We start from the raw sequence: 12,355 nt of genomic DNA, 5'->3' as shown, positions 1-12,355 counted from the left end.
CTTATGGAGAATGAGTAGGGTGGAGTAGCATAAAGGTGGTAGACCCCAAGAGGATTTTGGTTTAACCATGGTCCAGGCTAAGCTGGGCAATGGATATGGAGATAGAGGTTTCCAGCTCTACCCATTGTTTCTGTTCTAGGTGTCTATGCCAGTCTGCCACTCTGGTAAGAATGGCTGCAAAATAGTATCTGCGCACACTGGGAAGGGCCACTCCTCCATTTGCTTTAGGACTGTATAATATGTCTCTTTTAAGTCGCGGGGGTTTGTGCTTCTAAACATACTTATTGAAGAGTGTTTGCATTTGTTGGAGGAAGTGTAGAGGTATTTTAATTGGTAGGGCCTGAAATAGGTACAATAACCTGGTCATAACGTTCATCTTAATGACAGCGATTCTTTCGAACCAAGATATATAGGGGAGGTCCCATTTTTTGAGGTCTTTTGTGAGTGTTCCTAAAATTGTGGGGAAATTGAGCTTGAAAACATTTTTAAGGTAGTCTGAAATATGTGCCTATATAGCGTATCGCCTTGGGGTTCCATTTAAAGGGAAAATTTTGTTTTATGTGCTCAACTTCCGCAGTAGTAAGGCCCGCATTGTTAGCCTCACACTTGCCAAAATTAATTGAAGAAGGATAGCCTACCGAAGCGTTCAAATTCTGCAATTAGATTGGGTAGAGCAATTACCGGGTGTGTTAAAAAGAATAAAAGGTCATCAGCGTATGCTGCGACTTTGTGGTCAGTGTTTCCAGCTCGTAGACCTGTGATATCTGAATTTCTCCTAACCATGCACAGGAAAGGCTCCAGGGCAAGGGCAAAGATCAGAGGGGAAAGGGGACAACCCTGCCGAGTACCATTAGTAATGTGCAAGGGATCAGAGAGAATACCATTCACTTTAACCTTTGTAGATGGAGTAGTGTAGAGGGCATTGATGCAGGATAGCATTCTTTCCCCTAAGTTTATTTGTTGCAGAACCATTCGTAACCAGCCCCAGCCCACCCGATCAAATGCTTTTTTGGCATCGGTTGATAATAGCATACATGGGGTCTTCCCCGATCGGGTGAGCTGGAGTCAGATCCAATGCCCTGATCGTGTTGTCTCTGGCCTCTCTTTGCGGTATAAAGCCAGCTTGATCCCAATGCACTAACAAGCCCATATGTTCAGCAAGTCTGTTTGCCAGAATTTTGGCAAATATTTTTAGATCTGTATTGATTAACGATATGGGTCTGTAGCTTCCGCAGGCTGCAGGATCTTTCTGTGGTTTAGCTATTACCGTAATATGTGATTCCAGGGATTGAGTCGGTAGAGCAGAGTTCAATCTTCCCTCTGCTAAGTCATTGAACAGTTTACATAAGTAAGGGGTGAGCGTGTCACTATATTTTTTGTAGTACTCGGCAGGGTATCCATCCGGCCCTGGGGCCTTCCCTGACTTAAGTCCCATGATAACTTTTCGGATTTTGAGGTCAGTGAATGGGGGTTCCATGGCTTTTTTCATGTCTTCAGTTAGTTAAGGCATATCGGAGCGAGTGAGATAGTCTTTAATTTCAAGATTATCGGGGGTCCTAACTTCACCGTTTGCAGTTTGGGTTAGATTATACAGTTTATGGTAAAATTCTTTGAAAGTTTTGGCAATGGACTCACTTCTAATATGTTTTTTACCTGTGCGATCAATTATGTGTGATGCATATGTTTTTTGTTGTTGTTTCAGGGCTCGTGCTAGTAATTTGCCTGATTTGTTACCATGTAAGAAATATGTATGGTGGCACCTCTGCGCTGCTTGCTTCGCTTGGTCCTGCAGAATCTTATTTAATTGTCGCCTAGTATCTAGAAGTTTTGTGAGGCCTAGATCAGTAGGTTCTTTTTTATGCGTTTGCTCCAACCCGCGTATTTCATCTAACAGTTTTCTAATCCGTGCCCCTCTTTCTTTTTTCAGCTTAGTACTGTGTGCGATCAGAAATCCTCTCATGACACATTTGTGGGTTTCCCATAGAATAGAGGGCGACACATCTTCCACATCATTAAGGTCAAAGAAATCCTTAATTTTGCTCTCAAGTTCCCTGGCGTCCCGATCTTCTAGGATCAAAGAGGTGTTGAGCCGCCATGTAAAAGGGGTGTCACGTTTTGCTTTGCAATTGATTGTCATATGGACAGGAGCGAGGTCTGAGTAAGTAAATTACACCTATGTCTGCCATAATAAATTCTGAGAGTAGGTTATGTGAGACAAAGAGGTAGTCTATTCTAGAGTACACTCCATGCATTGCTGAGTAAAAGGTATAATCCTTATTGGTTGGATGTGTCGCCCTCCATATGTCCACAAGCTGCCTGTCATGTAAGGCTTTTTTCATCCTATTCAGTTTCGCGTATGAGACGCTGCATCTCCCATGAGAGGTGTCTAGGGCAGGGTTAAGAGCCACATTCAAGTCTCCTCCCAATATAATGCTACCTTCCGCAAAGGTTTCCAATTCAGTGAGAAATTTGAGTAGGAATTTATCCTGGTCAACATTAGGTGAGTATATAGACCCAAGTGTGTACTTCTTGTCTTTAATTAGGCATTTCATTAAGAGGTATCTGCCTTGCGGATCTGATTTTGTGTCAATGCCAGTAAAGGGAAGGTCATCACTGATGAGTATAGCAGTGCCCTTTGTTTTGGAGTCTGGGGAGTTGCGGTAAAAGGAGATGGGAAATCTTCTGCTATGTAATTTAGGATGATTATCTCCCTTGAAATGGGTCTCTTGTATAAAGACAATTTTTGCCCTTTGTGCCCAGACATCCCTCATGAGGATACCCCGCTTTTCTGGAATATTAAGGTCTTTGGCGTTTATGGTTAATATTTTCATGTGATCCATCGCAATTGTTCGTAGAGAAGAGCTTGGCGAGGAGAAGCGACCGGAGGAAACCCTTTCATTATAAACAAAAACAGTAATGAAGATAAAGCATGTATATGTTGAACTTCATTGTTGATAATCATCTTAGAAGAGAAAGCTCTTTCTAATAGGGGCTTAACCCTTTCAACTTCCTGAACTATCAGGAATCTCCTATGAGGGATATGGGATACCATTGTCCACCACGGAAGTGGGCCAACCCCTCACCCCCACAACCCCGACCCGCACACATCAATGTTGAATGTAATAGAGAATAAAATTTTGAACATATAACTTAATACATTGTAACCTTATAACATAATAGAGCAAGAGTATGAAACTAGAGACACAACCTGAAAATCCAGTATAATAGCTTTAAAGCACTACTGCAAGATATCATAGCGTAGAGATTGAGACGGAACTTTGACCTTGTTTCTAGGGAAAGGACCCCCATTGAATAGTGTATGATATACTTTAAGTTGGTATGGGGCCTACGTTTGGTAGGACGGATAGGGGATCCAGTCGGCTTAGACATGAGGAGCATAAAAGGGGCCAAAAATAAGGCTTCCCAGGTATACATTTGTAGGGGGGAGTGATGATGACCGCTAAATATAGGGATCATAATATCTTAGAATGTGCTATCTTAGATCGTGCGTATGTTGGTAGTCACCCATAGGGTGTAGATGGGGGGTCGACCACACAGTGGTAAGTATTAAGAGTCTCTTCCATGGTGAGACGCCCATGATGCCTGAATCAGGTGCCCAGTGACGGGGAGCATAGGAGTACACTCCGGGGTATGGGTCAGGCATCCCAACATGGATTCCTCAGGCCAGTTTGTGGAACATCACACATGTTGTTATTTCTTATGGCTGCAACCCTTCTAATTATAAAGCGATCTGCAAACATAAAGACTCCCAGAGCACCACGTATAGCATAACTCAGTATGTGTGAGTGTCAGTTCGTCTGATATCATCCTCAGGAATACATCACTCGAGTTGTATCACCGTTCTTGCTTCTAAACCCCCGTAGGGGAAGAGTTCAGATATTTATCACTCAGAGTGTCCGATGCGGGTAAGATCCGCGTGTAATGCAGAGTCTCCTGTATTAAGAACAAGTCTAAGCATGTTGATGCCATGTTCCAGTACTGTAGTGGTTTTATGCCCCCCTAAGAAGCCATAGATAAAGATCAAGTAGCCCCCTCAGAAGCCCCCCACCATATCATCTCCCTCCCCAAATCCGGGCCTAGGCCTCCGTGATCTGACTGTAACGGCGGAAAGTACAACACCAAGTGAATGTGTATGCGGATTGATGCTGGCTATTTTGTTGGCAGTCTCACGTCAGCTCAGTAAAGATCAAAAAACAAAAGGAGTCAAAGAGAGGTATAAAATCAGAAGTATGGTCTCGCAGTAGTACTTATCTGGATCAGTGTGTCTTCATAAGGCAAGGATCTCCCGGAGAAGATCATGCTGCGTCACTCCGGCTGTTGTCTCTGCTGCCGTTTGTCTGGCCTCTGTTTTCTCTGATGCTGTGGTAGGCCGATGAATGCTTGGTCTGGCTGCCATTCAGGTAGTTCCACAGGTAAGATATCCAGCTCACGAAAGAGATCAGGAAGGTCTGATGGAGTTCGAAGGGTGAATGACTTGTCTTGTTTGGTGATGTGGAGTTGGAAGGGGAATCCCCATTTGTATGAGATTTCGTCATCCTGCAGAACTTTCAGCAGGGGTTGCAGGGCTCTCCGCTGTACCAGCGTGCTCGGGGCTAAGTCCTGGAACAGGAGTAACTTGTGGCCTTCATGTTCGATTGCTGCTGCTTTCCTCGCAGCTTGCATAATTGCATCCTTAATGGTGTAATGGTGAAGGCGGCATATGACATCACGAGGGGGGTTATCTGGAGAGGGCTGCGGTTTCAGCGCCCTATGTATTCAGTCGAATTTTAAGATGGTGTCGTCAGGTTGCCCAAGCAGAGAGTTAAAGATGGAGGCCATTACTTGTGCGAGTTTCTGCGTTGGGACAGACTCCGGCAAGCCCCTGATCCTGATATTGCATCGGCGGCTCCTGTTCTGTAAGTCTTCTAGTCCCGAGCGAAGTGCAGCATTGGTGGCTTTTTGTTTTTCGTTCTGCTCCTTTAGTGTCTGTAGTTCTGCTTTCATAGCAGTTGTTTCGGCTTCAAGCGCCGTTAGCCTTCCGCCATGTTCTGTGACCTCCTCCTGTACCTCCTGAAGTTCTGCTCTGGTGGCGTTGGTAATACGGGTGCCCAGATCTTCTAAATCTGCCTTAGTGGGTAAGTTGTAAAGATAATCCCGGATCTCGCTCAGAGATTTAGCTGTTGATTCGTCCGCTTCGGATCGCTTCTGGGCCTTGCTAGCCGGAGGCGAGGAGTCGGCCATCTTAGATGGTGTTTGGGTTGCCTTGTTTCTCCTGAGGTAATGGGTCACCTTGGGCTGGGTATATGAATTCTGTTTTCGTGGCGTGACTGCGCTAGATGATCTCTTCGATCTACCGGACATATTTTGAAGCCAGGATGAAGTTATTTGCTCTGTGTGGCGGGCCGTTAGGCTGGGGTAGCGAGGGAGCCCATGCAAGAAGCGTCTTCACACAGCCATCGCTAGCTCCGCCCCGAAACAGTTAATTTTAAATGTAATACATTGTAGTTATAAAAAAAAATGTAGATGCAGCTTTACTATTTGGCCACAGTAAAAAAAAAAAAATGTTCTTTCAGTCCTGTAAGCAAGCTCTCTCGCATACAGGAAGTGAAGGTAGGACAGAAATATTTTTTTTTTTCTTTATAAAGATCGGGGCTTCTAAAAGAAGCTCGTCGGTCTTTCTGACGCGGACTTTGATCAATGAATGGTAACTGTGTTCCCATTCGTTGATCACCAGGCCAACGAGCGGCGGCACGGGAGTGGGCACGCGGGAGCGCACAACTGCGCAGATGCAGCTTTTTGGACATAAAGCAACATCCAAAAGGCGAAAGTAGTTCTGCTGATCTATCTCTTTGGCTGCAGCAGTGTCTGAATCACACACCTGACATAAGCATGCTGCTAATTCAGTCACACTTCAGTCAAAACATGCTTGTGCAGAGTCAAGGGCAAGAGAATGAGTAAGACTGCCAGGCAATTTTGCATTATTTAAAAATGAAATGTTAGCCTTCATAGGTCTCTCATGCCAGGTCCCCTTTAAAGTGGACCCAAATTAAAAATACAAGATTTCAGAAATAAAATCTATTTTCTAAATTATAATAATAAATAGCAACCTTTTTTTAGTTGCATGATGACAAATCTAAAATAGTTTACATTTATTGGAGGAACCCCTCCCTTCCTTTCATATTGCCGGGACAGAATCCGGCAAACTTGCGGAGTAGGAGGTGTCCGGCAAAGAAGAAATTGCTAATGGCTGCCACTTGTATATCCCTAGTTATGAAAAGAGAAGGGTGAAAAGCATGCACTGAAATGCTCATAGGCGTGAAGGAGTCTTTCTTTATCTTTGTATGTGTCAGAGTGGTGCAACTAAATATTTTGAATTAAAAAAATGTTTGGTTTGGGTCCGCTTTAAGCTGCAGTCATCTGCTACTCACTGCAGTCTATTATTATTATTATTGACTTATATAGCACCTATTTCTTGTGTGCCGTAGAAAACACCTAGTGTATAAATTTGCGCAAATAATTGGATGCAAATAATGCACAATCAGCAGGTAATCTAATAGATTGTACATAGCGGTGGAATGCACATACCCACATTACACAGCGAGCATGCTAGCCTGTAGCCTTGCTATACTTGATCGACAATAACTGTGCGTGTTTACGCACACTCAAGCCCCATTCACATCTGAAGCTAGCAAAACGGATGCGCTTAGTGCCTCCATTTTGCGCGAGTGATTTTTTTTCCTGCGATTATCGCGGTAAAAATCACTGGACACTTCTGCGATTTCAGAACGATCACGGTCAATGCTTTAATAGCACTGCACCGTAATCGCTCTGATCGATTTGCATGGAAGTGATCTGAAATCGGATCTGTCAGAAATTATCCATCTATCTGATGAGAATTTGCATGGTGTGTACTAGGCATTAAGGTGCACACATCCAATCTTGAATGGCCAGTTTTTGCTAGGGATGGTCTCTGGATGATTCCGGACGGAGTTTGGTGATTCCGGTTCCGATGCGACGGAACGAAATTGCTACAGCGTTAAGGCGGAATTTCCATGGAAAAATATAAAATTCCTCTGAATTTTACGGAATTCTAATTTTTTTTCCCCACCGAACTGATTTCTTCTACCTAATAACAAGAATTTCTACTCGATAGACTTCATCATTCCTCCCTCCTCTCCTCCTTCCTCTCTCCTCCCTCCTCCCGGAGGAGGGTCTCATCTTCCAGGGAATTGTAGGATTTCAAAAGCCAGATTCCATACCTTGGCCGGGAATTGATCCCAGGTCTAGTGCTTGGTAGGTAGCTCTCTTCACCACTATACCACCACCAACACTACATGCTGAAGCCAGCCTAGCATGTACCATTATATATCCAAGCGAAAAATTAGCTTGCTTAGGGATTTGTAAGATGTCAAAAGCCAACTCGCATACATTGGCCAGGCCCAGGAATTGAACCCAGGCCTATCTCTCTGTAGGCTGCTATCCTAACCATTATACCACCAACACAACACACTACAATGCTACATGCTGAAGCCAGCCTAGCATGTACCATTGTGATATATCTAAGAGAAAAATGAGCTTGCTTAGGGAATTTCAGGATTTCAAAAGCCAGCTTACATACATTGGCCGGGAATCGAACCCAGGTCTAGTGCTCGGTAGGCTATCCTAACCATTATACCACCAACACAACACACTACAATGCTACACGCTGAAGCCAGCCTAGCATGTACCATTGTGATATACCCAAGAGAAAAATGAGCTCTCTCTCTCTCTAGGACTTGATGCCATTGAACTGAATTTTCAGCTTAAAACCATCAACGGATACCGGCAGAATTTCACAGGCAATTTTGGAATTCCGCCGGATTGAAAAAGCAATTCCCTTCCGACCAAACGGAACGGAATGACCAATTTCTGCCTAAAATTGCGGGAAATACAATTCCGTGGAAAGCGGTGACCATCCCTACCAGAGAGAGAGAGAGATGAATCTACATGGCTATCTGGGGTTCTCTTCGGACAACTGTTGAACACAAAAGACAAGGCCATGCCTGGGCGGGCTTGAACCACCAACCTTGCAGTTAACAGCCAAACGCGCTAACCAATTGTGCTACAGAGACTGTGTACCACAAAAACTGTGCACGCAGTTGCTGTTGAATGATTTTATGGGGATGTTTGTGTCTCTTGGAGGAAGTAAGTCTGCTCCAAGAAGTTTCAGCATGTAGTGTTGGTGGTATAATGGTTAGGATAGCAGCCTACCAAGTGGTAGGCCTGGGTTTGTTTCCCGGCCAAAGTATGTAAGCTGGCTTTTGAAATCCTACAATTCCCTAAGCAAGCTCATTTTTCTCTTGGATATATCACAATGGTACATGCTAGGCTTGCTTCAGCATGTAGCATTGTAGTGTGTTGTGTTGGTGGTATAATGGTTAGGATAGCAGAGGTAGGCCTGGGTTCAATTCCTGGGCCTGGCCAATGTATGTGAGTTGGCTTTTGACATGCTACAAATCCCTAAGCAAGCTCCATTTTTCTCTTGGATATATAATGGTACATGCTAGGCTGGCTTCAGCATATAGTGGTGAAGAGAGCTACCTACCGAGCACTAGACCTGGGTTTAATTCCTGGCCAAGGTATTTAAGCTGGCTTTTGAAATCCTACAATTCCCTGGAAGGGGGGGGGGGAGGAAGGAGAAAAAGGACTAAGGGAACAGTCAATAGGGTCTATGGGCTACCATATAGCATAAACAAGGTTCCATTTGCGATTATTTAAATTTTTCCGCCGGAATCCAGAATTCCACGGAATTTCACAAAAATCCGGCAGAATCTTCATAGCGACGGAATTCGGCGCTGGCGGAATCCGCAAATTACGGCCGAACGGAATTTGCTCTTTCCGATCATCCCTAGTTTTTACCACTATCATGTACTATGAGAGCTTACCCGCATAATTTGTTTAAAGTACCATAATCCAAAATTTCTTCAGATATGCTGGGAAATCTTGAGTCAATGTGGTCGATCCGGGGATCGGCAACATGCCATGTGCAATATTACGCACAATGAAACCCCAGGCACAGTCCCTCCCAAATGTTATATGTAATCCCCTCCCCCGTGCGTTAAAATACCTGTCACGCTGCACACTGTCGCCACTGTCTGTCGCACATGACTACAGGCATATAGCACGTAGGGTATGTATGTGATGTCACGCGCCCCACGTGCTGTAATGTTGGCAGCCACGTGGGGCGCCAATGCGGAAGTATGGCAACAGTGGGCGGGTGAAGTATCTTTACGGAGAATCATAAGGCCGATTCTCCTAAGGTTTAATGCTGAAATCAATCGGAAATTGGCCTGTGATGTATGGGATGCCAACGGATCTCTCTCTGATCAGGTTTGATCGGAGAGATGTGTCTCTTGATTGAATTTGCCCATACGTTGCTAGATGTGTGGGCACCTCTAGACTTTGTATTTTTCAGTCTTTGGTTTACTTGGTCTCTGTATTGGAGTTGGATATGCACTCTTAACACTTCCTATTCAAGTCCAGAATAGGGCAATGATGCTGTAGGTGGGTAAAGCTTTCCTCACAAAATAGTATACTTTCATGTTGTAAACCATTTATTTGGGTTATCGCCTTGTCTTTATGCTGCTGTAAAACTATCTAAACCTAGATTGACACTCTCCCATGTAATATACTCCTGGTTCACCCTCTCCTTCATACAACCCTGCTGACCTACCATTCCTCCTGCATGCTAAGTGTGGTGACGTAGAGATACTTTGGATGGTAATGAGCAGTGGAGGATCTCAGGAAAACTGACACACTGTAATCTTGCTGCTAAATTATTTTGGTTAAACTCAAGTTAAAGACATTAAGGGCCTGTTCTCATTGGGGCGATTAGCAGGCGATTCCCGCTAATCACCAAAGCGCTAGTGCAATACTAATTGCAGTAATCTCATTGCTGCGATTGCCGGCCGATTTGCAAAACAGTGCACGCAGCACTTTACTTCAATTCTAAAGTGATCGCGAAACAGTGCCTAAAAAGCACTAATCACGATTGCTCATGATCATTTTCAATTTGTAATTTAAGTAGCTTGCAAGCTGAAAAGGTATGGGCACCTCTGCAGTATATAATTTTCTTGTGCGGTCTCCTTGTGTACAGTTGTATTTAAACAATTTTCTCTGTTTATACAGGAAGTCTGCCAAATCCCGAAGCCGTAGTCCCATCTACTCTAGGAAATCGTCCTCTCGCAGCAAGAAGCAGAAGTCCCAGTCCCGCAGTCGCCATTCCAGTATTTCACCTGCCCGATTGCCATTAAACTCCAGCTTGGGTGCTGAACTGAGCCGAAAGAAAAAAGAGCGGGCCCTGGCTGCAGCAGCAGCTGGTAGAGACTCTAGGGGCAGTCCATTGATAAAGAAAGAGATTGAACATGTGAGAGCAGTTTCAACATTGGATGTCAAGAAGGCAACCAAAATTCTTAAAATAGACAAAGCTGTCTCTGATACAGAATTACCACCAGTCAGTGCAAATGTGGAGACAAAGGTAGCATCTGTTCCCACCATCAAGGTAGAGGAAACTGAGAAGAAGCCACCATTACCTGTGAAGGATGTGAAACCACCAGTAGTGAAAGACAGTAAAGCTGCCACTGTGAAAGAGGAGGTTGTAACACCAAATGAAGGAGTGACGGACAAAGAGAAGGAAAAAGAAATACCACCCCCTGGTCCTCTTCCTTCTGTACAGTCTCCTCAGCCACCTTTACCTGTCACATCTCCACCTACCCAAACGCCCCCACTCCCTCCTCTTCCTCCTTCACCAGCTGTACATGTACAAACGCTACCACCTCCCCCACCCGCTCCAACAGTGACAGCACCCCCTGTTCCTACTACTGTGGCAGTCTCTGTGACTTCCTCTAGTCACACGCGACCTTCATCAGTATCAACACAGGCAAACTCCCAGTCGCCTGCGCTCTCGCAAGTTAAAACTACCCCAGCTGTTAGCCATGCTATCCAACATATGAAAACATTAACACTTCCTCCGTTACCGTTGCCACCATTGTTACCGGGAGAGGATGACTTGGAGAGGTAGGTTCCTGCTTTTGTGCAGTCTTGTATGTTTATTCTCATAGCTCTCTAGGAGTAGTAGATAAATGGAAGTGTCAACAGTTACCTTTTTTAAATTAAATGTTTTTAAAGTGACACTGCTTTTAAGTTACAGGTACCAGAAGGTGTAGGCAAGTCTGTTACAGTCCAAGCTCTTCCCTCTGCTGTCTTGCAGCCTACAATCAATAGATGAGGTCATATCAGTGACTTGGCTCTATGACCCTCCTTCCTGTGGTCTCTAAATTAATAACCCTTTTGACCGATAAACTGCACAAGGTTAGAGAGGGGTTTCTACCCATTGCATAGTGGAGCTGAGAACTCCATATGAACTGGGGGCTGTTGCTGCACTTGCAGTAAAGAACTCTACAAAGAATGATGGTTACTGTGCATGGAATGTGGGAATTTTGTATATGAGTATGTGGAATTTAGAGTGGAGGACATGGAAGTCGATGGAAAAAGCGGGATTTGGATTTTAATGCAGAAAACTTTGAAGTCTGAGGAGAAGGCGGATTTTTCCAAATCCCTCTTTCTTAAATGACTTCAATGTATTCTGCTGTAAATTCCTAGTTCTGCTGCTCAGCTGTACTGTACATTGAGTGGCTGCACATACAGTGGAGATGTTGTACATGATGTGGGGACTGGATGTGGAAGAGGGAGTAGGAGTTGTTAGTATGGACGGAGGGGCACAAAAAACAATTAAATCCAGCTGTGAGTTCAAGTTGTAGGAGACTCCAGGGTGGGATGAGGTGAAATTTTCTTTGCAGTGTGTCCATAAGTGACCTGTTTAGAATAGTTAGATGACAGGATATTCAAATAGAATGTTTCTTTTGTTCTACAATAAGCATCTGATTCCCTGGACTTAACAGATTCTTTGCACACAACTCATTACATTTAAAAGGCTAATGATTGATACCTGTAGCTGTCGGTTTGCTTGAATAAAATTAGCTGTGAGGTAATCTGTAGTTTCCAGACCTGATTAGGCTTGTACCGAGTTCTGGTTTGCACCCAGTAGTTCCACTACCTGTGTGTAGTGGGGAACATACCGTGTAGCTACTGTGTATTCCCGAAAATAAGACTGTCTTACATTAAATTTTCATTCAAAATATGTGCTACTGTTAAAGTTTAGTTGCCTTCACCGCTGATCTAAGAGCTGAATAATGCACAGTGTTAGTCGCAGCCCGCAGGGGGTTTCCGACTTTTTGGAGGAGCGGGGCAGAAACAGGACAGATAAATCGGCCGCAGCAGTGTGTGTGTGTAGGGGGGGGGGGGGGGGGTTCGGGAG

General features: G+C 44.4%; 1 protein-coding gene across 3 annotated transcripts in view; it reads left to right on the top strand.

Moving 5' to 3' along the window:
• The window catches only part of CDK12 (cyclin dependent kinase 12), a 293,902-nt gene that overhangs the window by 76,502 nt on the left and 205,045 nt on the right, over window positions 1-12,355 (top strand). For all 3 annotated transcript variants that reach the window (XR_011025139.1, XM_068262657.1, XM_068262656.1), the window contains exon 2: window positions 10,168-11,055. Coding sequence is in view for 2 of the 3 variants with exons in the window: in XM_068262657.1 (XP_068118758.1) it covers window positions 10,168-11,055 (888 nt within the window). In the remaining variant the exon portion in view is untranslated. The remainder of the gene's footprint in view (window positions 1-10,167; window positions 11,056-12,355) is intronic.

This window comes from Hyperolius riggenbachi, chromosome 12 (genome assembly GCF_040937935.1).
Source record: "Hyperolius riggenbachi isolate aHypRig1 chromosome 12, aHypRig1.pri, whole genome shotgun sequence".
Lineage (NCBI taxonomy): Eukaryota > Metazoa > Chordata > Amphibia > Anura > Hyperoliidae > Hyperolius > Hyperolius riggenbachi.
The sequence above is the reverse complement of the archived record's forward strand: the minus strand, read 5'-3'. Positions and strand labels throughout refer to the sequence as shown.